The sequence below is a fragment of the Hyalella azteca genome, unplaced genomic scaffold (genome assembly GCF_000764305.2).
Source record: "Hyalella azteca isolate HAZT.00-mixed unplaced genomic scaffold, Hazt_2.0.2 contig6811, whole genome shotgun sequence".
In the NCBI taxonomy this organism is placed as follows: Eukaryota; Metazoa; Arthropoda; class Malacostraca; order Amphipoda; family Hyalellidae; genus Hyalella; species Hyalella azteca.
In genome coordinates this window covers 918,374-937,784 of record NW_025936959.1, presented here as the reverse complement: position 1 = coordinate 937,784, position 19,411 = coordinate 918,374, and the positions used below count along the sequence as shown (strand labels likewise).

The following is a 19,411-nucleotide window of genomic DNA, read 5'->3' as shown; positions in this document are numbered from 1 at the left end:
CCGGACCGGTCGATGCTCTTGCAAACGCATAAGTACTCACAATAATTCCCTGCCACCATGGTTATGTCAAAGATGAAGATCTTGAACTCGCCTCTCAGACTCTTGTAAAACCGTGTTATATTTTTGCAATATCGTAAGGTAGGCATTAGCATGCGCTAAACTACATGTGAATTAGGGAATAATGTTCAACTGCTGTTTCTAGGGCAAAATTTGAGCTTATTCGTGAATCGTGATCGCGCGCTGCATAGTGACAAACCAGAGATGTTTTAGAATCAGTTCATTTTTAATTTCATCATTTACTCAAAATTTTAACCAATTTCTCAAGTAAGCTAATACTGGTATCTATGATACTCATAGTGACAAACCAGAGATTTTTTAGAATCAGTTCATTTTTAATTCCTCATTTACCCAAGATTTAAACCAATCTCTTATGTATGATGATGCTGGTATCCAGGATACTTTACTGGTCTAGTTATATGACTCAAAACTGAACTTGATGGAGAGTCTAAAAAACTCTCTGCTTTGCCACTATGATGATACTTTACTGGTCTACTTGTAGGACTCAAAAATGAACTTGAGACAGAGTCTAAAAAACTCTCTGCTTTGCCACTATGGCACGCTGCGCGCGTGCCATCGCCGCCAAGAGTTTGCAACTTTGCGGTTCAAGAATGGCTTTCCACGGCTTGAGAAATAGGCTTACGGCTTGAAAATTCGTTATTTCGTGGCTCAAAAAATCCAGTCGCAGCTCACAGAGTAGATCTTTTCCTCCCCTGCTGGTATCCATGATACTTTGCTCAGTTTGCTGGTCACTTATCACACTCAAAAATGAACTTGAGGAAGAGGCTAAAAAATTATCTGCTTTGCCACTATGTGTCTCCAAGCCCACCCCCAAGCTAGGGCCTTCAAATTCTACTGAACTGAGGGCATTGCTTGTCCTATTTGAGAACTGGATCTGTGAGTCTGAGCGAACATTGATTGTCTCATTTGTCTGACCCCCTGCCCCAGTGCCCCTGGCAACACCCGAACACCAACATTGGTATTGGCTGGGACATATCCGACTCAGGCCTCAGCCTCGTCATCAGCTCATCACTCATCACTTTCATCAGTTGATCCAGATAACAAATTACTATTTGATTTTTTCCTACGTTTTCCCAGTCTAAGTTAATTGGACCTACAAAACAAACTAAGAGATATTATATCAAAATTTCTATTTCAAGAGAGCCTTCAGATAGATTAGATACTGACCGATTTTCAAAGTGTCACAGGCTCACAGCTCTTACCTCTTACCAACGTCCGTCGTCGACCGCAGCTCGAACCGGCGCTGAAGACGCTGAAGTGCGGAATCGGCGCTGATGTTCACACCAGGTGGCGAAAAAAAGGTCCATCGATTACTACGGAAGTTAGAAAGTTTCCAGAATTTCAGGCCCGCATAAAAATAAATTTCTATTTATCAGAGGTGCAATGGAAGTTATTTAGTTTTTTATGATTTCAGCAACAAAAAAATAAGAAATATCTATTTTAGGCACTATTTCAATAATTATTATACTTTAGTACACCATATGAACACTGGCCAATTGTATATGGTGCATATACTATATAGATGGCAATATCCAGTTATCCACGTCTCGGGCAAATATCCGCACTTGATTTGTCCCCACTTCCTACTAGATTGGGCGAGTATTTCCGCTGCGTATTATTAACGCGTTCCATGCAGCACGCTAAACTTTAAGCCGCTCTCACACAGGGCGGGAAAAAAACCGCCGCGGGATTTCCCGCGCTATCATTCACACGAGGCGGTTTTTCACGCTGGAATCTATCAGACTTGCAGCGCTGTTCTCCGTAACACGGTAACAGTGATCCTCAGTTTTTGTGAACTATATCTATAAATGCCTGCTCATAGCAAAGAAAAGAAACCTCTCCTTTTATATTTGCTGCATGAAAGACAGCAAAGAAAGACCGATTCGACACTTCAGCGAACTGTGGCACGCATAAATCCTTCAATAATGAACGGATTTTATTCAAATTTTAAAATAAGTAGATAATATCAGTATTTTGCGGGGGGAATTTTTTTAAAATACTGATATTATCTACTTATATTTCAAATTTGAATAAAATCCGTTCATAATTGAAGGAGTTATGAGTGCCACAGTTGAAAATGAAGTTAGGTTTTCCGTATTAACAAAAAAGTTATTGATGTAAAAATCTGAAAAAATTCCCCCCGCAAAATACTGATGTCAAAGTTAAGAATAACTTTGTTCTGGGTTGACAGTCATAATCTTGAAGGATCTGTCTGATCTATTGTAGATAAACCTGAGGGGTTTGGGTTCATTATAATTGTCCGAATAACATATTAAATATTCATTTGCCAGGGGAAGGATAATGACAAGACGTGTATCTAAGCGTAAGTATTAAAGGTAGTTTACGGATACACTTGATAGAAGTCACAGGATGAAAGCATAGTATGTGCAGTATACTTTCGGAGAAGGAAGATTACGACACTGCGTGTTAGAATGAGTGCCGGAGTCTAGAGTCAACTGCATGACTGCAGCTGAAGGCTGTCTGCCTAAGACTGAGACTGCTCGTCTACGACTGACTACTTACGACTGACTGGCAGTCGGCTCACCGAGCTTATATACGCGGTGACCCACGAATAGTGACGTCACAGAAGGTGACGTAATAGTCGCTGATGACATCACGGCCTGACACTGATATTATCTACTTATATTTAAAATTTGAATAAAATCCGTTCATTATTGAAGGATTTATGAGTGCCACAGTTGAAAATGAAGTTAGGTTTGCATTCGAGTTCGCAGGCGAGTTCGCACGCGAGTTCGCTGAAGTGTCGGACCGGTCAAAGAAAGAAACACAAAGAAAGAAAAGGAGGTGCTGGGGTCACAATATAGTAAAATTAAGGCCACAAGAAGGTGAATTTGCCACGCTATTCTAAAAATTCAGAGAAGATGAAGTAAAATTCTTCAATTATTTCCGAATGTCTGCCGAAAGTTTTGATGAATTATTGTCTTGGTGCAAGGCAAATTAACCCACAACAGCATGCAGTTGAGAGACTCCGTGCATGCTATTGAAAAGCTGGCTCTAACTCTCACACACACCCTCGCTACCCACTGTCTGTGCCACATTCGGTAGCGGCGTGAAAAACCGCCCCGTGTGAAAGATTACATTGAATACCATTGCAAGCTAAACAGTCGCGGGAAATCCCGCCGCACTTTTAGCTTGACACACGCGGTCTTCGGGCGTGAAATTTCACGCCGCGTGAAAAGCCGTCGCGTGTGAATAGCAGTGCACATTTTATATGTTCGCTGAGGTTCGGCGGGAAATCCCGCGGTGGTTTTTTTCACGCTGGCGGTATTTCACGCCCTGTGTGAAAGGGGCCTAATTAAGGTAGAAAACATAGCGGAAAGTCTGTCAGGGCTTGTAGTAGTCTATTATGAATGAACAGCTTCGTTGTCAATTAGGTCAATTCCGATCTGATAAGTTATACGCGGGAAAGGTGCTTGAATTTAGCGTTTAGCACACAAATTAAAAACAGCGGATAATATATTACATCGAAGCTCGAAGTAGGGTATTGTGAATGATTAGCTTCGTTGTTATTCATTCAGATATCGGTTCATATTTGAAAAAAAAAGTTATGCGTTGAAAGCTGTGTGCTCAACGCGCTCTTATAGCAGTGAGGTGCTAATTGAAACGAAGCGAGCAAAAAAAAAAAAAAAAAAAAAAAAAAAAAATCGATAACCCTAGAGTTACAGGGCCAATTCATTTGATCTATTTACTGTCTACTGTTGATTAATCCGTTTCCTTTGCATAAGACTTAGTGATTCGCGACAACTGATGGAAACATAAATATGCCGAAAGGCAGCACAAAGAGGTTTTCTAGTGTTGGTGCAGAGGGTGTTGATATAACATAACATAACATAATGATGTCGGCGCTGAAATGTAGGCCTGATGTGGCCTGTCGCCGATTATTTTCCTTTTCGTGCCTTGTTCATAGATCTAAACTCATATCATTTGATCGGATCTTTTCATGACTGGTGATAGTTTGAAGTAGCTACTAGACTTCCACCGGGTTCGATAAGGAGCTACTGGTAGGCATTTAAAATCTGAACATATATTTTTCCATAGCTTTATCTAGTCTGTTCTTGAACGCGTTCATACTCGGAGCGCCAACGATGTCATCGGGGAGGCTGTTCCACATGTCGGTGAGCGAGAAGAAATTTTGTCGCGTGGAGAAGTTGCAGCGCAATTTTTTTAGCTTATAGCCGTGGCCCCTGGTGTTGGTTCTTGTTTCAAATTCTAGTAACCCTTCAGGGACCTTGTATAGACCATGAGTATACTTGTATACTTCAATGAGGTCCCCACGCAGGCGTCGATAACTGAGGCTTGGAAGCTTCATAATCTTCAATCTTTCTTATGATAATCTTCAATCTTCTTAATATAATTAACAGTAATAAATATACGTTTAAAAATTACTTTTTAAAGACAACACTTCCAAAGAATCCAGTGTGTCCAATCCAATCTTACAGATGTACAATGAATTTCTCATATAATTTTCGAATTTAAAAAATTTAAATTTTCAATTTTTTAATACATAAATTTTTTTAATATATAAATTTTTTTCAAAATTATTTATTCTATTAATTGATTTATGCATTGCCTCTGACTTCACACAAGTGTGCAAAATTTCAGATCAATTAGACAGGTAAAAATGTGTCAATTATCTGTTATAAGATTTGTAGCTGACAAAATTACTTTTTCAAATTTTTTTAATATTGATTTTTTTTCAATTTTTAAAATCATTTATTTTGACATTTGATTTATGCATTGTCTCCAACTTTACACAAGTGTGCAAAATTTGATCGATAGGATAAGTAGAAGTGTATTAAATTTCGATTACAAGATTTGTAGCAGACAGACAGAGTGACAGACAGACAGACAAACAAACAAACAAGAAGTAAAGTTAGAGAGAAGTGTTGTAAAAATTAGTTGTTATTCCAAAAATTTAAAAAATAAACGTCAGGACATTTATGCCTAGACACTGAAGGCATATTCTTAAGCGCCGACAATACCGACATCACTATGATTATATGATAGGACACATCGCAGACATGCCGCTGCTCCTGCGGATTCAGCTCGCCGCCTCAATTCTTTGATCAGTTCTTCGCCACCTCAGCGTCCTCCCTTAGTTCCCTGCTTACTGCTTAGTGTTAGTAGTTATTTTGTTAGTAGTAAAGTTTTATATGCATGAGCACCATCCTGGATTTACCTGTGATCAAAACCGGAAGCCCAGCTAATAAAACCTTCAAGAATCATTGACACATAACGCTGAAACTTTCTGCTGAGACTCAGCAGAAAGTTTCAGCGTTAAACCTGGACTCAGCAGCTGAGTCCAGGTTTTAAGGCCCTGATTGAAAACCGAGAGGCTTCGAACAGGCTCGGCTCTTCCCTAAGCATTTCTTCACTAATTAGGATAGACTTTACTCCACTCGCAAATGAGATGGCGATATGGATTTTTCCATACTTACCCAGCTATTTATTTATAAGCGTTGACCAGTAACAAAAAATATGTAAACTTTGTATTAAAAGAGTTTTAATGAGAGGAAATTTCAAGAAACTTCGAATATTATTGTTCATCATGTCTGTGATTTTTTTACTTTTTTCGAGATGTTAACGGGTTGTAATTTTTATTCTGCTCCTCTGCGTAAAGCACACTTGGCTGATCTTAAGCTTGAAATGTCCACACTTATTAAGAACTGAGGACAAAACTCATCTTTGAAGCCTGAAGGCAATATGCAATGAAGTTGCTGGGATTCATCAGCCTGTAAGCAGCTACCCATAATCAAGGAAGACACAAAACTAATTTTGTAATTATTTTATTTACAGATATGAACTTGATTCTACTAAAGAACTACATACAAGATCAGTGCACATTATTTAAAAAAAATGCAGATTTGGTGATATATTAGCAACAAGCATGACCCCACATTTGAGGTTGACCATTTATAGTAGATGGTTTGCTATTAAAAACAATGCTTCTTCAGTAAGGTATGCACAGCTTTGATGCACATTGCACAATGTAGTCTATGACAAAAATTGTAAATATGTGAAATTGTAAATGTATAAATATCCTAAGTTTAAAAGTTATTTCATACTTAAAAACATTTCTGAATGTCATAACAACCAAGTTCTAATTTGGCTTCATTGCTGATAAATTTTTCTAAATATTTAGATTGACTTGAAAAACATACTATGTTCATGTAACAATTGGACCAAATTGTGAAGTTATTAATTTGTTTACAAAATATTTCTGAGTGTAATTAATGACAGTGCATTTATATTATAAATAATTTCTTACCTAATTGTATTTTGATTTAATGGATGTATGTTCAGGAGATGGATAGAATGGAAGTTATTCCTCTTCAATGTGACAGTGAAGAGCCTGTTCTACACAGAGCTCATGTCACCATCATTTGCTGCAGAAGTTCTGCTGGAGCCCATAGTATGGGTGGTTGACCACTTTACCCACATTCTAGGTCCTGTGAGTGGCTCATTACTTCAGTTATTTATATAACATCACTTTTAATTGTCTAATTTGATCAGTGTATGTTTAATAGCCTTAGGTTGAAGTTGATGGTGTGCACATATGTGGAGGCTAATTTCTTTGTAAATAAATTTAAATTCAACTAATTTGATTGATCAATTAAATCAACAATACTTTTTAATTCAGTTAAAAAATTCATATTTATCCCGTTTTTTCATAAATGGTAAACTATGGATGTTGATACATTGTGTTCTATTGTATGTGCAGATATTAATTGCTGGTGTGATCATTCTGACTGGCAGTGTGGTTTTCGTCGTATATTGGCTGGGCCTGCCTTTTTACCGTGACAACAGGCCCTACATGTACGCAGTGCTGATGCCCTATGGTCACTGGCTTTTTCTTAATGTTGTCTTTCACTTCTACATGGCTTGTAGAACACCTCCAGGAGCTGTGCAAAAAGTAAGTTAGGAGTGATGAACTCCATTTTCACAGCTTTTTTGTTTCAAAACAGGGACTTTTCTCATGACATAATTTTTTTACCATAGTTCTATTTGCTACAGTTCCCCTATTGCTCATGTCATGCCATATTTTTCCTTAGTCTGTGACTCTGTGTTAACTCAGCTTTGCTCTTTTAACTCATTTTCCAATATCTGTTTAAATTAAATAGCTTTTATACTTTACTTGAAATAAGTATCCCACAATTGTCATCATGCATTATCATGTTTGTTGTAATAAATATAAAGTATGATTATTATTACAGGACTGCTTCATCACAGAGGCGGTGACAGTGTGTAAGAAATGTATAGCACCCAAGCCACCCAGGACACACCATTGTTCAGTGTGCAACAAATGTGTGCTGAAGATGGACCATCACTGCCGTATCCTTTACGATCATGCCCCAAGGCTCACCACGTTAATGCTCAGTAGATATTTATTAAGGATTTCCAGAAAATAGATTTTGTTTCTTGCTAGGGCATTAAATTTTGAATTAATATTTCAGTTTTTTATTTTTTATATACCATAGGTACTCTATTTCTTGTTTAATATGGGGATTGTGATGTTACGTTATATTGATTGATTTGTATTTCTTCTTCAAAAAATGAAATTTCAGTTCAGCTTATAATCACATGTTTAAGATGAGAGGAATATATTGTAAAACAATATTTCTTTGTAATAGGTGCTTAAATTCAAAACATTTGAAAATGTTATAGGTTGGTAAAAATTTTTAACTTTCTGTTCTGTAAGCTAAACCCGGAATCGCTTCCTCTAAAATTTTCTTTATTTAAGTCTTGAATAATTTCTTAATAAGTACTCAGCATGGATCAACAACTGCGTGGGGCATTTCAATCACCGCTATTTCTTCCTGTACATGGTTTACATGCTGCTAGGCTGTCTCTTCATCATGATGTTTGGTGCTGAGATTGCCTACCGAGAGATCTGGCTCGGTATGTTAATGCCAAGATATGATTTATTATGTCTTAGGTATCATCTGTATAAGATAGATACAATTTAAGATATAGTAATATATTATATCTGATTATATTATGAAGATATTTTATAATAGTAAACAACATATTTGAACTAGCGCTATAGTTAGGATGAATGATTATAATTATCAAGTTATTTTGTAAAGGTTCACTAACTACTTCTTTAATTTTGAATGTAAAAGGATAAAAACAGAATTATAGAATTGAAAATTTGTTTATATGAATTGCAAAGCCTGAAATTTACTTGAATTATTGTATAATATTTCCAAGTATCATGTCATAGTTTTGGGTCTTAGTATGATTGCCATTACCTCCTAGGCGGGAGCGGTGGCCCTGCTTTACGAGACTCATTCTACACATGGTGCGGTCTCAGCGACGACACTGCCAGCATCTCCATCCACGCGGTTTGTGGTGATTCCATGACTTTATCAACCAACATTACTCAAATTTCATGACTATAGTTGCTTCATATTGAATTAGATTTCCAAAATTTGTTACTGGCGCACCTAAAATATTTATGGGAGCATTTGTGTCTTTCAATCACACAATTCGATATTGCTTTTGAAATTTTTTGCCATGCGTTGTTACATTTTTTTTGAACAGATGTGTTTGAAGGTAGGTATGATCAATTAATTTTACTGTGACAACAGTAAAATTAATTCATCTATTCATCAACACGCTTTGTCTCTCATCACCTAAGATTCGTTAGCAGGGCAAGTCTGAAGGCATGTGTGACTTATTTGTAAAAATTGGTTTGTTGAAACTAACAAATGCATACGGTGCAGGCAACTAAAAAGTATGAAAATGAATGAATTAAGTTTGCATCTTTGCTTGCTTTTAGGAAGAAGATGAATATACCTGACACTGACCACACCAGATGTCTTGCTTGTGCTTAGGAAGAAGCTGACACACCTGATGTCTGCCTGTGCTTAGGAAGAAGCTGACACCCCTGATGTCTTGCTTGTGCTTAGGAAGAAGCTGACACACCTGATGTCTTGCTTGTGCTTAGGAAGAAGCTGACACCCCTGATGCTGAGGAGGCTGTGGCTAAGAAGAGACAAGAACGCTACTGGCTACGCTTTGCCATCACCTACGCTGGCCTCCTCACCGTTGGTGCGGCGACTATTTCATTAGTTCTTATAAAATAGATTCACTCTGTTATCATAGTTATGAATTTTGGTGCTCATACATCAAGTAATCATTTTGTATACTAAAATATAGGTAATTCCTTGTGACATTTTTCTTATTGAGTTCGAAACTCAAAATTAGTATAACCATTACTCATCATTGATACAATGCAGTGATCCACTGCTAATTTTTGCTTTATTCGTTTGCGGCTTCTGTACATCCCAGATTTTTCAAAGATATTTGTCTGAAACTTTTATAATTAATATAACTGTTAAATCTCTCAAATTACTGGTTTAGTGAAATTTAGAGTTTCAAAACTATCATAATTATTAATTTCTCAAGAGAATGATCTAATTAAATTTGGATTTTGAAACTGCCATATATAACTGTTGATTTTCTTGAGTGACTGATCCTATAAATTGTGATTTTTAGAATAATCATAATTGCTAATTTTGAGAAATAACATTAGTTTTTGTAATATTTGATAATGGTTGGTGTTCCAAAGATGGTAGCATATGAGATCTCTGTTTTAAATTGATCACTTCAAGCTGGCGCACAGAGCTCACTGTAAAATATACATAGTTAGGAAAATATTCTGTACGCCAGCGTGTAGAGCTAAATTTAAAGCATGCATCTTCACAGCTACCATCTTGCAAACATCAATCGTTATCATAGTATAAAACCATGCAACGATTTTATGAACATCAAAAGTTACTGGGCAAGGCTGCTATCATCCCTCATATAAAAAATATAACTCGGTACTCACTGCAGTGAGTGAGAGAGAGCGCATTTTCTCGTCGACGAAAACTTGAGGTCACGGACGGACGGACAGACAGACAGACGGACATGGCGAGCACAATAATGTTTTTTTTTCCATAAATCATAAAATGCGCTAAAAACTGACAAGGCTGTGATCCCTCAGGATGCTTCGCGTCACTGGGGGCACTGGCGGCGTGGCATGCGCGGCTCATCGGGCGCGGCGAGACGAGCGTCGAGCAGCACATCAACGGCAAGGAGCGCAAGCGTCTTGCTGCGCTCGGACAGGTCACTTATAACCGCTGATTTCTTCACATGTGCTGCTCATTTGTTATAATATAAACGCTAGGTAATTGTTAGTCGTCCGACATTTATGCCGGCATATCCTGGTCTACTGCCATGACAAATCCGTTTTATGTTTTTTATGCTTCTCATTTGTCAACATTCTATTCATTATTTGTCATGAAACATTGTATTCAACATTGTATTCATAATTTGTCATGACAATCCCATGTTACTTGTTGTATTACACTTCATTTGTCAACATTCTATTCATTACTTGCCATTGCAATACCGTCGTACGTCTTGTACACTTATCACGTGTTAACATTATATTCATTATTTGCCATCATTATTTTTTCTTACGTGTTGTACATTCATCACGTGTCAACAATTTCTGTACATTAAAGGCTTACAAGAATCCTTACGACTTTGGCCCGCGCCTCAACTGGCAGCTGTTCCTTGGTACGCAGCCTGGCAGGTGAGCTAAGGGTTCCTAATTAAATAACTTGAAGTTATGGGATTAAATGCATTCATTCTCTGTATTTTTCAAATAAAATGGGTAACTACCTTTTGTTTTTACTGATATTCGTCAGTCGCTGACCTGAAGTGCTTCGTACGATGTACTAGGTGCCTCAGTGCTTCAGAGAGTTTACATCCATGCTATTATTATTTTTATTTTTTGCATTTACAGCGTTCAACGTCCGTTTGTACGCCTATGCCATTATTTTCTATACGGTACCTACATTTAGAGCGTTGAATGCGAGTCTGTTGCCAGTTAGACAAAGCAAATCGTCGTAGAAAATCACGGATACCGTTGCCTAGTGCATTCTTAAATTTGGAATGAGGAAAGGTGGTAAATACGGATTTAGTGCTGCTCTGTCGGAAATTGCAGGTATTTTTCATTTATCATCTTACTGATTTCTTGATAACTTCAAGTTCTGTACCAAAGTTTGCGATTCTTTGATTCTTTTAAATATGAAATTTTATGTGATTGCAGTGAAGTACTTAAATATGCTATCAAATGAATAGTTTTATATTCTATAATTTAATTCAATGGCAAGCAAAGGTGCGTAGAAGCACTTTAAATTTTTGTATACAGCTGAATAGCCATTCGGGTCGTATTTTTGACACATTAAGTAGCCCGATAGATGAAAATGGTTTCACATTCAATCTTTTGTTTACAGCGAGAAATTATTTGAAAGTCTGTTTACTGGTTTGCTGGAAATAAATTATGGAGCTCATTTGTGCATCTTTAAAGTGAATATAGGACTTTAAAGTGAATATTGCATCTTTAACTGAGTGTATATAGACGCCACGTTTGCTTCTTGCTATTACTTAAAGCTTTTTTTGGCAATACGTGAATTTTGTTCCCTCCATTGCAGCGGACGCAACTTTTTCCGTCACGTACTGATGCCGTCGTGCCACGCCCCTCTTGGCACGGGCCTGACATGGACGACTTGTTACCACGACCAGCGGTGTCCTGGAGGCCACTTTGGCGGCCATCAGAGTGCGCATCCCAATAGCCTTCCTGAAGGGCATGCGCGACGCGACAATGAATATTCATATCACCCGGAATCTGGTAGCATGAATTCGCTACCAGCTAATGTAGGAGATTTGGATTATTATAAGGAAAGCCTGGACAGATCTCAGAGTTCATACCAGGTCAAGAACTCTGGTGCGCAATGTCAATTCGATGTTGAATATTCGCGTCAGCTTGATTCTAGTAGAGCATATAAATCTTCAAATAATATAAGACATGTTGCCGTTGAAAGTGGAAGTGGGAATGCACATGATTTGATTCAGCAAGACAACTTAACTGGGGATGAACAAGACAAGTCTTTGCCTGGTCTAGACAGTTCTTGTACGAGAATGTCCGCACTAGATCGTGCAATGAGTTCGCCGGAAGTACAAAATAATATTAAGGACTCAGTCTTGTTAGCAGAATCGAATTTCGACTTGAACTCAGACTTTCTTAACCTTCCTGTTCCTTCTAGTCATATTGCGTTGACTACGCGTGAATTATTTCCAAGCAAACGTCAAACTTGCGATGATCTTGCATCTCAGGATAACGACAACGATACTCATGATCATTATAAGATTGCATGACATCGATAACTCCCGTTACAGGTTCTATCATGTGTTGTTTTAGTCAACAATATGTAATAAAGCATGTCTTGGTGAGATCTCAGTTACTTCTTTTTGTAATTTATTCACAGCGTATGCGATGTATAGTATTGAAAAATAATAGTAATAATTTTTAATCATTCCTTGTAAACTTTAAGATCATTTAATTTTTAGACCTGAGATGTGAATCCTGTTTCCTGAAAAGGCGAGTGAAATACGTTTTTGTCGGGTTGGATTCATCCCTGAGACTTGAGTTTCGGTGCGTTGTCTAGCCAGCATCAGCGAATTATTCCTGTAGGATCGTGTTTGTCACTAATTGTATAAAATGCAAACTAATGATTTGAATAGCTGTCTTGAGTGTTTCCGAGACATTCCTGCTTCTGAAATTTAACTCAGTTACTATATGAATAATGTTATAAGAACCACGCCTCAGACAGGCGATTTTCTCGCAATGACAGGAGTTGATCAGTGGTAAACATTTGAAGTTAATGCTGGCGAAAAAAAATATACGCACTTTTCCAGACAATGATTACCACATGATAAAAATTTTTTGTTGGTCTCATATTTCGATTAATAAAGTAACAAATGGAAATATGTATAATGTTAGTTACTTATTTGATAAGTCATTAAATTTTACCTGTGTATTTGTGATAAATAAGTAATGAATTTCAAACCTAGACGGGATATAGAAATATAACTGAAGACGTAACCCGTTGATACAAGGCAGACAATTGGTCATCGAATGCTATTTACTTAAAAACAGCATCGCTATATCTGTTGTAATGAATTTTTAGTCGTCTACTTTCACATGTTTTCACGTGTAAAATACGCTTTTGAAGTATCGGAATCTATGTATGTACCGGTTTTTTTTTGTGGGGATAATGCGAGTGATACCGGAAAAAGAACTAGGGACTTGTGCTTCAATGAAAGTGAATTGAAAACTAACGTAAGTATGTTGTGGTGAAGTACATATGAGACTTGATGCCGAATATTACTTCCATAATAGATGAGTTAATCCCGTAATAGATAAATTTAGAGTTAATCCCATAAAAGATAACTAATAATTAATCCCATAATAGATAAATAAAAGCTAATTAACTTGTACTGCTCGAAATTTCTAATAAAAATTCAAGTCTTGCGGTATTTTTGACGAATTTGCCAAAAAGTCTAAATCCGTTTACTTTGTTCATGATATTTCCAATCTTAGGAACTGTATTAGTTTTCAAGTTATCAGAAGAAAAAAGTCATATATGAAATTTGCTTAGGCCTGCCACGAAGGAGGAACGAAAACTTGAGTGAACAAAATTTTCTTTCTTAACGCTCTACCGCCGTATGTCACTCTCCGGGAACATGACTTTCAGCTTAAATTATACACGTAAACTATTGAGTGTAGCAACCTGAGTACGTTTGTGCGTAACAGAGAACTTTTGAAGTTGTACGTGGCGGCAACCATTAGTGCAAGTAATTTTGTGCTCTCTATAACCTAACCTTTTTGGGAATTAGGCTTGTGACAATATTGCTCCGGTTACTCTTGTCAGGCGGTAGAGGTTAAATCGTGAACGCGCCGGTTAAAAATTATGAATAGTATAATTTTTTACGATAAAGTTTCGATTAGTTCATCTAAATCAATGACGTTGTCATGAAGCGTGAGTTCATCACTCAACGGCCTCGTGCATATTCCCTAGGATGAACACTCGTCGTAGTCGATCAAGATACAATTTACGGATTTAAGTCTATGTTGGATAGCTGAAGTTCTAAGGCGTTGTATGTGTAGTTCAAAGGCGTGCGAATTCATCATTAATAGTTTGTCGCCGGTATTAGCAATATTATTAAAATGGGGCACAAATTGCCGGCATTATATTATATGTACCTATTGTCTTCGAGCTTACCCACGTGATTTTATCTATTATATTATTATCAAAAGAATTTTGCATTTGTGTCTAATTTTCACTGAATTGTTACAGAGTTCATTATATTAACCCATTTTTCGCGCTCAAGTTCATTATATGAAACCTTGATATGAAAGAACTGACATTGCGCGTTAATAGGGACGTAGCACATCCAAAGTATCGAAACATGCTAACAGGGTTGAAGAACCTAAATAGTATCGAAGCATTACGGATTGAAGCACCCAAACAGGATCGAAGCCCATCTTAAGTTTAGCTGACCCCCAACTAACTCAATTAGTATCTTATACATGGCAGAGCTCGGCACTGCCGATTTATAAAATAGAATAGATGTGTCTGCACTGAAGAAATAGGCCCATGGCCTGTTGCCGATTCTTGAATTTTTCGTGACTTGATTCACTAGGGTATCCGGCCTTTGGAACCCGATCTTTCCATAACTGACGATTGATTGATAGCTGCTGGACTTATTACCAGTACGTCTTTTGTTTTTACACTTAGTAATAAAATAAAAAACTATCAATCGGTTCAAAACGTTTATTTAACCAACACAACATGAAATTCATTCGAGTTCGTACAGTTATAATGTGTAAGTAACATTTTATACTCTCGGTTCTCCAGAACACATGTAAATACATCACAATTTCTACTAATTGGTAATTAAACTGTAGAGTCTCGGTACGAATAAATCGGTGTTTACATTTGCCGTTTGTCGATCGTTTAATCGGCCTAATCGAAATAGGACCATCGGAAACCATACTTCGAGATAATTGATGTTCAGCGGAATAAGAGGCAGTACAAATAACATTTCAAGGGTGACCCTAATCTCGGTGCATTTACACAAATCAAACTTTACTCAAGATGTTATTATGTCTATCGTTCACTTGCGAGGTGCTGATGAAAACCCGAATTTTCCTGCTTATAATTTAATGAAGAATTAAGAAAAGTGAATATAAATGGTATAAAAATCCACGAAAGTCTGAATATTTACAAATAAAATGTGCTAAGCTAAACCTAATAGTTACTTGGAAACAATGGGGGTTAAAAATGATACTATTCTCTTCTTATCTCTATACTTAACTAGTATATTTCTTTATTGTGACATTAAAATCGAAGTCAAGGCTCCGCGAGCAGCAAGGGAGCAACCCTCATGTTGAGAGGACCGAACAACTCTGACGAGTACGGATGACATGTGTACCCGGGTTGACTGAATGCCAAGTCGTCATTGAACGAAGGCGGTGGTAATAAGTTGTATTCATTTCTCGGGCTAAAGTCAGTGTAAGTGTTATCTACGTGGCCAAGGCCATGAACTTGTCGTTGGAAATGTGCCATTAGCAAGGCTTTCTGCTCAGGCGTGATGTGAGCCACTGGCACCGGCGGTAGGAAATGTTGATCGCCGAGGTAGAACTTCAAATGATTTTCTTGGTACTGGAAGGGTTTAACGGGGATCGGTGCCTTGATTTCATTAGACTTAGTATAAGATTTAAGTTTTTTAGAAGATAAATGAGATACGTTTATCGAAGATGGAGTATTATGTTTATCATAAGAAGTGCACACACTGGCAGACGTATTTGAACTTGACGAAGTTGGACTGAGACTGCACTTCACTAGCCGTTTCTTTCGCTTCGGCGACTCTGGTTTCAAAATTTTCTCAATGGAATGAGTTATGAAATTATGAGCTTCTTTTTCATTTTCAGTATGTGCCACGTCATAATTTTGTAGTTCATTTGAGTGGATACAGGATTCTTCCTCTAACTGACTTCTCATGTACAAATCGTGGCTTGCGCGGTCTAACTGAGGATCGAGGATCGTTTGCGAACCGTTATTCCAGGCAGGGTAGAGATAAGGGTACTGGGGCTGACACTCATTGTTTTTCGAGCCAGTGCACGTCTTGGCTACAAATCTCTTCTTACGTCGCTGAACTGTGCCTTCTTCAAACATTCGATACGCTTCTTCATGCAAACGCCAATAATTTCCCTTACCTCCACCCTTACGCTCCACTTTCACGAAGCAATCGTTGAATGAAAGATTATGCCTCAAAGAATTCTGCCATTTGTTCGAAGTATTTCGGTAATAAGGGTAATTTGTCATGATAAATTCGTAGATTTCCGATAGCGTGGCCATTTGACTTGGGTTGTTTTTTATAGCTTGAGCACAAAGAAAAATATACGAGTAAGGTGGCTTGCCTTGAACGTCTTCGGCTTTTGGTCGCGGCATCTTGAACAGTTCGTTATACGGTAGTGTGGCTGGTGTCTGCAGGCGACAGTCTCGGTTGATGTACTTCGTTGGCAATCGTTTCTGGAGAGCAAAGAATACCCTATTGAAACTTTAATACACCACTGCAAACTAAAAATTTACTTTAAAATGTATTTGGTTTTCGATTACAAAGTTGCTGGACCTCTAAAGGGAGTAATTCATCAGCTAAATCTTTATGCATATTAGCCACAAAAAAATCTAACGCTGACTCGTAATTCGGAAATGTAAATTAAAAGTTAATAGATAGGTAATTCTTTGACAATATTTTAGCAGCTTGTAGAATTATTCTTCGCTTGAAATCAAATTGTACACCCATAAAAAATTACTGATAGAGAATAAATGCAAAAATTTTTTATAAATTGATGGCCATAGCAAAATTTCAGAAAAATTAAAACATCAGCTATTCCAAGATACTTCGTCAAGTTTGACCCATTTCGAGATTTCCTTCTTTTATAAATAATACATAAACGTGTTAACTGTTACAAACTAAGTTATTGAGCGTAGTTAAAATTATATGCAGAAATTACTGTAGGAGCGCGACTTCAATTAAGTTTCAATATCTGAATATTATCATGTCAACGTTACAAAGAGCATCCAAATATGAAAGAATAAAATTCCATTTATTATTTAACAAAAATATATTCACAACTGTGAGAATGATTATTTCATGTGTCCATAATCAGAAAATATTAAACCTATGTCTCATGTCAGGATGTAATTTAGAAAGAGTTTATTAATACTTACGAATTTGATGTGATAATAGAGTGCAAGCCTGATGTGCGTAAGCTAGCTCCCTTCCAAAAAGTTTAAGGTCAAGTTTCACCGAAGCTCTACAGTCAATTTTCAAGCGCTTCTTTGCAGACACTGAACTTCTATTCTATTCTTGGTCAATTTATACACTAACTTCGAGGATTGCGATTGGCTATTGGAATTGTTTACCTGGCCAACCAGAGGAAAGTTTTCGCCTGTTTCTTGGCCAACCAGTATGCGGGTTCACAACGTAACTCCTGGCCAATAGAAAGCGCCTTTGCATCTTGGAACTAACCAATATTTTGGGTAAAATAAAGACCCGGCTGGAGTAACCATGAAAACGATGCGTAAATTAAAAGGTTTCGAGGGCTTGTTGTACAATAGCCAAGTTAATTTATTACGACATATGGTATGAAGCTTTTCGGAGAAAATGTGCATTCTGTTTTCAAGTGCCTCAAAATGGGACTTTCTGTTGAAGAAGTCCGTTGAAAAGTACATAATTTCCGTTCATTACTTACATTTGTTACGCTTATTGGGCACGTAAGAATTTCAACAAATTTTGAAGCCATAATTAAACACGTAACTGACATGGGTAATGGTGAAACATACCTTTGTTAAGTGCGTTTTATCTCCATTACTAATTACGAGAGTATATTGGTTGAACACATCTTTGAAAATCATCCTATTTTCATGTTAGATTAGCAGGAATTCATTCAAACATAAATTGAATTCGGATGATCAGAAATACAGTGGGGTTTGGTAGCAATTACAAGTGGAAGTTAGTAGTACTATTTCGGAGTGGGTAATTTTCAGTACATTATCGTGCTGAAAAACATCTCTTGTTCTTTTAGCAGAGTAAATCTGCGAAATACGAAAAGTATATTGCTTTAAAAGAATAAAAAAATTCTCTTTTAATAAGTTGTCATATTTTTTCACAATTTCCGCTCCATATAATACTGCAGATTATTAAAGGAAAACAGTACCTTCTATTAAAATATCCCCGCCTATGGACTTACTAGTAAACAGAACTCAGATGTAGTAAAATCTTCTATTACACATTTTGATTAAATATAATTTATTCAACATGGAATATCATATACATTAATACAAGCACAGGAGCGACGGCTCATGCATGACCAGAGCACACTAGCTTATGTTGCTCATCTCAAACTTCGAAACTCTCTCAACCTATTTCATATAAATTTTCAGTTATAAACAAGAAATGTTCAAGGCGATCCTAGGCCGCTTTATTACCATGACTTTGTAGAAGTTTCATCGAAGCGTGAACTTACAAAGTAAAATTAATGAAACTTACTGAAACACGTTCCATTCTGCGTCTTCCGCCCACTTGGCCAATTTGCCATCATAAGTCTTGATACTGAAGCACAGTCTTCTTTGCCATTGAAGTCCTCGCAAGTGACATAATATTGGCTCAGCCCAATGTTTCTTTGGCCGATAAAACGTTTTGACAAATTAGATTATTAGAGCAGGCTCGAGTTGACTTGAATAGCGGACCCTAAAGTTGTGCCCCTGAGATTGCAACGATTTATCAAAGCTGCGGACGTTAATAGACTCGGCGGCTCCGGCCCCAAACCGCCTCTGAGAAGCCATGCAAATTTCTTGAGAGGGGATTTATTCTCGGAAATTCTTTATTTAGTTCTTCTGTGATCGCATATTTTAGATGAACTCAAGTGATCCTATATGATCACGTGTTTCGCAATGACCGCGAGTTGTCGGACGATCGTAAGTTCAACAATGATCGTTAACTCGTTTATATATTGTCTTGTATTTATCGATGACGGCCAATTAAATGGTAATTGCAAGTTATGCGACTTTTGAAATGCTTTACTAAATTAGGCCAGAAAGAGAAATGAGGTTCTAACGATTAGTTCATGTTTTTCTCTTCTAAAAAATGATACTAACGACGCCTTGAATTTTAATTTTATCGCAAAATTTCTTAGTCAAATTGATTCACTGAATTTGAATAGCTTGACTAAGAAAAAGATATAATCTTTCGCCTCCTCCAGTACAAAACTTTCTATGCATTTTTCGTAAGACACTAGTGGACATAAACATTTTTTGCTAGAAAGCTAAAATTAAAATGTTGAAGTTGTGTAATTGAACTATTTATTGTTCATATATATTAGCCAAAACCCCATTTGTCGTCGACGT

At 37.1% G+C, this 19,411-nt stretch overlaps 2 protein-coding genes across 4 annotated transcripts; one reads left to right on the top strand and one right to left on the bottom strand.

Moving 5' to 3' along the window:
* The first annotated feature begins 5,894 nt into the window (after positions 1-5,894).
* Positions 5,895-12,453, top strand: LOC108677234 (palmitoyltransferase ZDHHC16B). 2 transcript variants are annotated; one of them, XM_018165430.2, is made up of 10 exons: positions 5,895-6,057; positions 6,403-6,550; positions 6,821-7,012; positions 7,314-7,431; positions 7,870-7,998; positions 8,359-8,444; positions 9,050-9,152; positions 10,090-10,211; positions 10,613-10,683; positions 11,588-12,453. In XM_018165430.2, the coding sequence occupies exons 1-10, from the start codon at positions 5,987-5,989 to the stop codon at positions 12,309-12,311; spliced, it is 1,764 nt and encodes a 587-aa protein (XP_018020919.1). In that variant the 5' UTR covers positions 5,895-5,986; the 3' UTR covers positions 12,312-12,453. The 2 variants fall into 2 exon arrangements, with proteins under 2 accessions (XP_018020919.1, XP_018020920.1); XM_018165431.2 differs by lacking the exon at positions 5,895-6,057 and having other exon boundaries at positions 6,482-6,545.
* Positions 12,454-14,755: 2,302 nt separating this feature from the next.
* On the bottom strand, positions 14,756-18,824 carry LOC108677217 (forkhead box protein C1-A). 2 transcript variants are annotated; one of them, XM_018165406.2, is made up of 2 exons: positions 18,555-18,824; positions 14,756-16,531 (listed from the first exon to the last, which is right to left on the bottom strand). In XM_018165406.2, exons 1-2 carry the CDS (start codon positions 18,567-18,569, stop codon positions 15,350-15,352), a joined length of 1,197 nt encoding a protein of 398 aa, XP_018020895.1. In that variant the 5' UTR covers positions 18,570-18,824; the 3' UTR covers positions 14,756-15,349. The 2 variants fall into 2 exon arrangements, with proteins under 2 accessions (XP_018020895.1, XP_047736961.1); XM_047881005.1 differs by lacking the exon at positions 18,555-18,824 and adding an exon at positions 17,234-17,712.
* Positions 18,825-19,411: the final 587 nt, after the last annotated feature.

What these genes read in the sequence shown, in the direction of transcription:
- LOC108677234 (XM_018165430.2), top strand. Translation starts at nt 5,987, where the DNA reads ATGACCCCACATTTGAGGTTGACCATTTATAGTAGATGGTTTGCTATT. An exon ending in CCAGCATCTCCATCCACGCG is followed by an intron (nt 8,445 to 9,049) that starts GTTTGTGGTGAT and finishes GCTTGTGCTTAG; the next exon opens with GAAGAAGCTGACACCCCTGA. An exon ending in GTCTTGCTGCGCTCGGACAG is followed by an intron (nt 10,212 to 10,612) that starts GTCACTTATAAC and finishes TGTACATTAAAG; the next exon opens with GCTTACAAGAATCCTTACGA.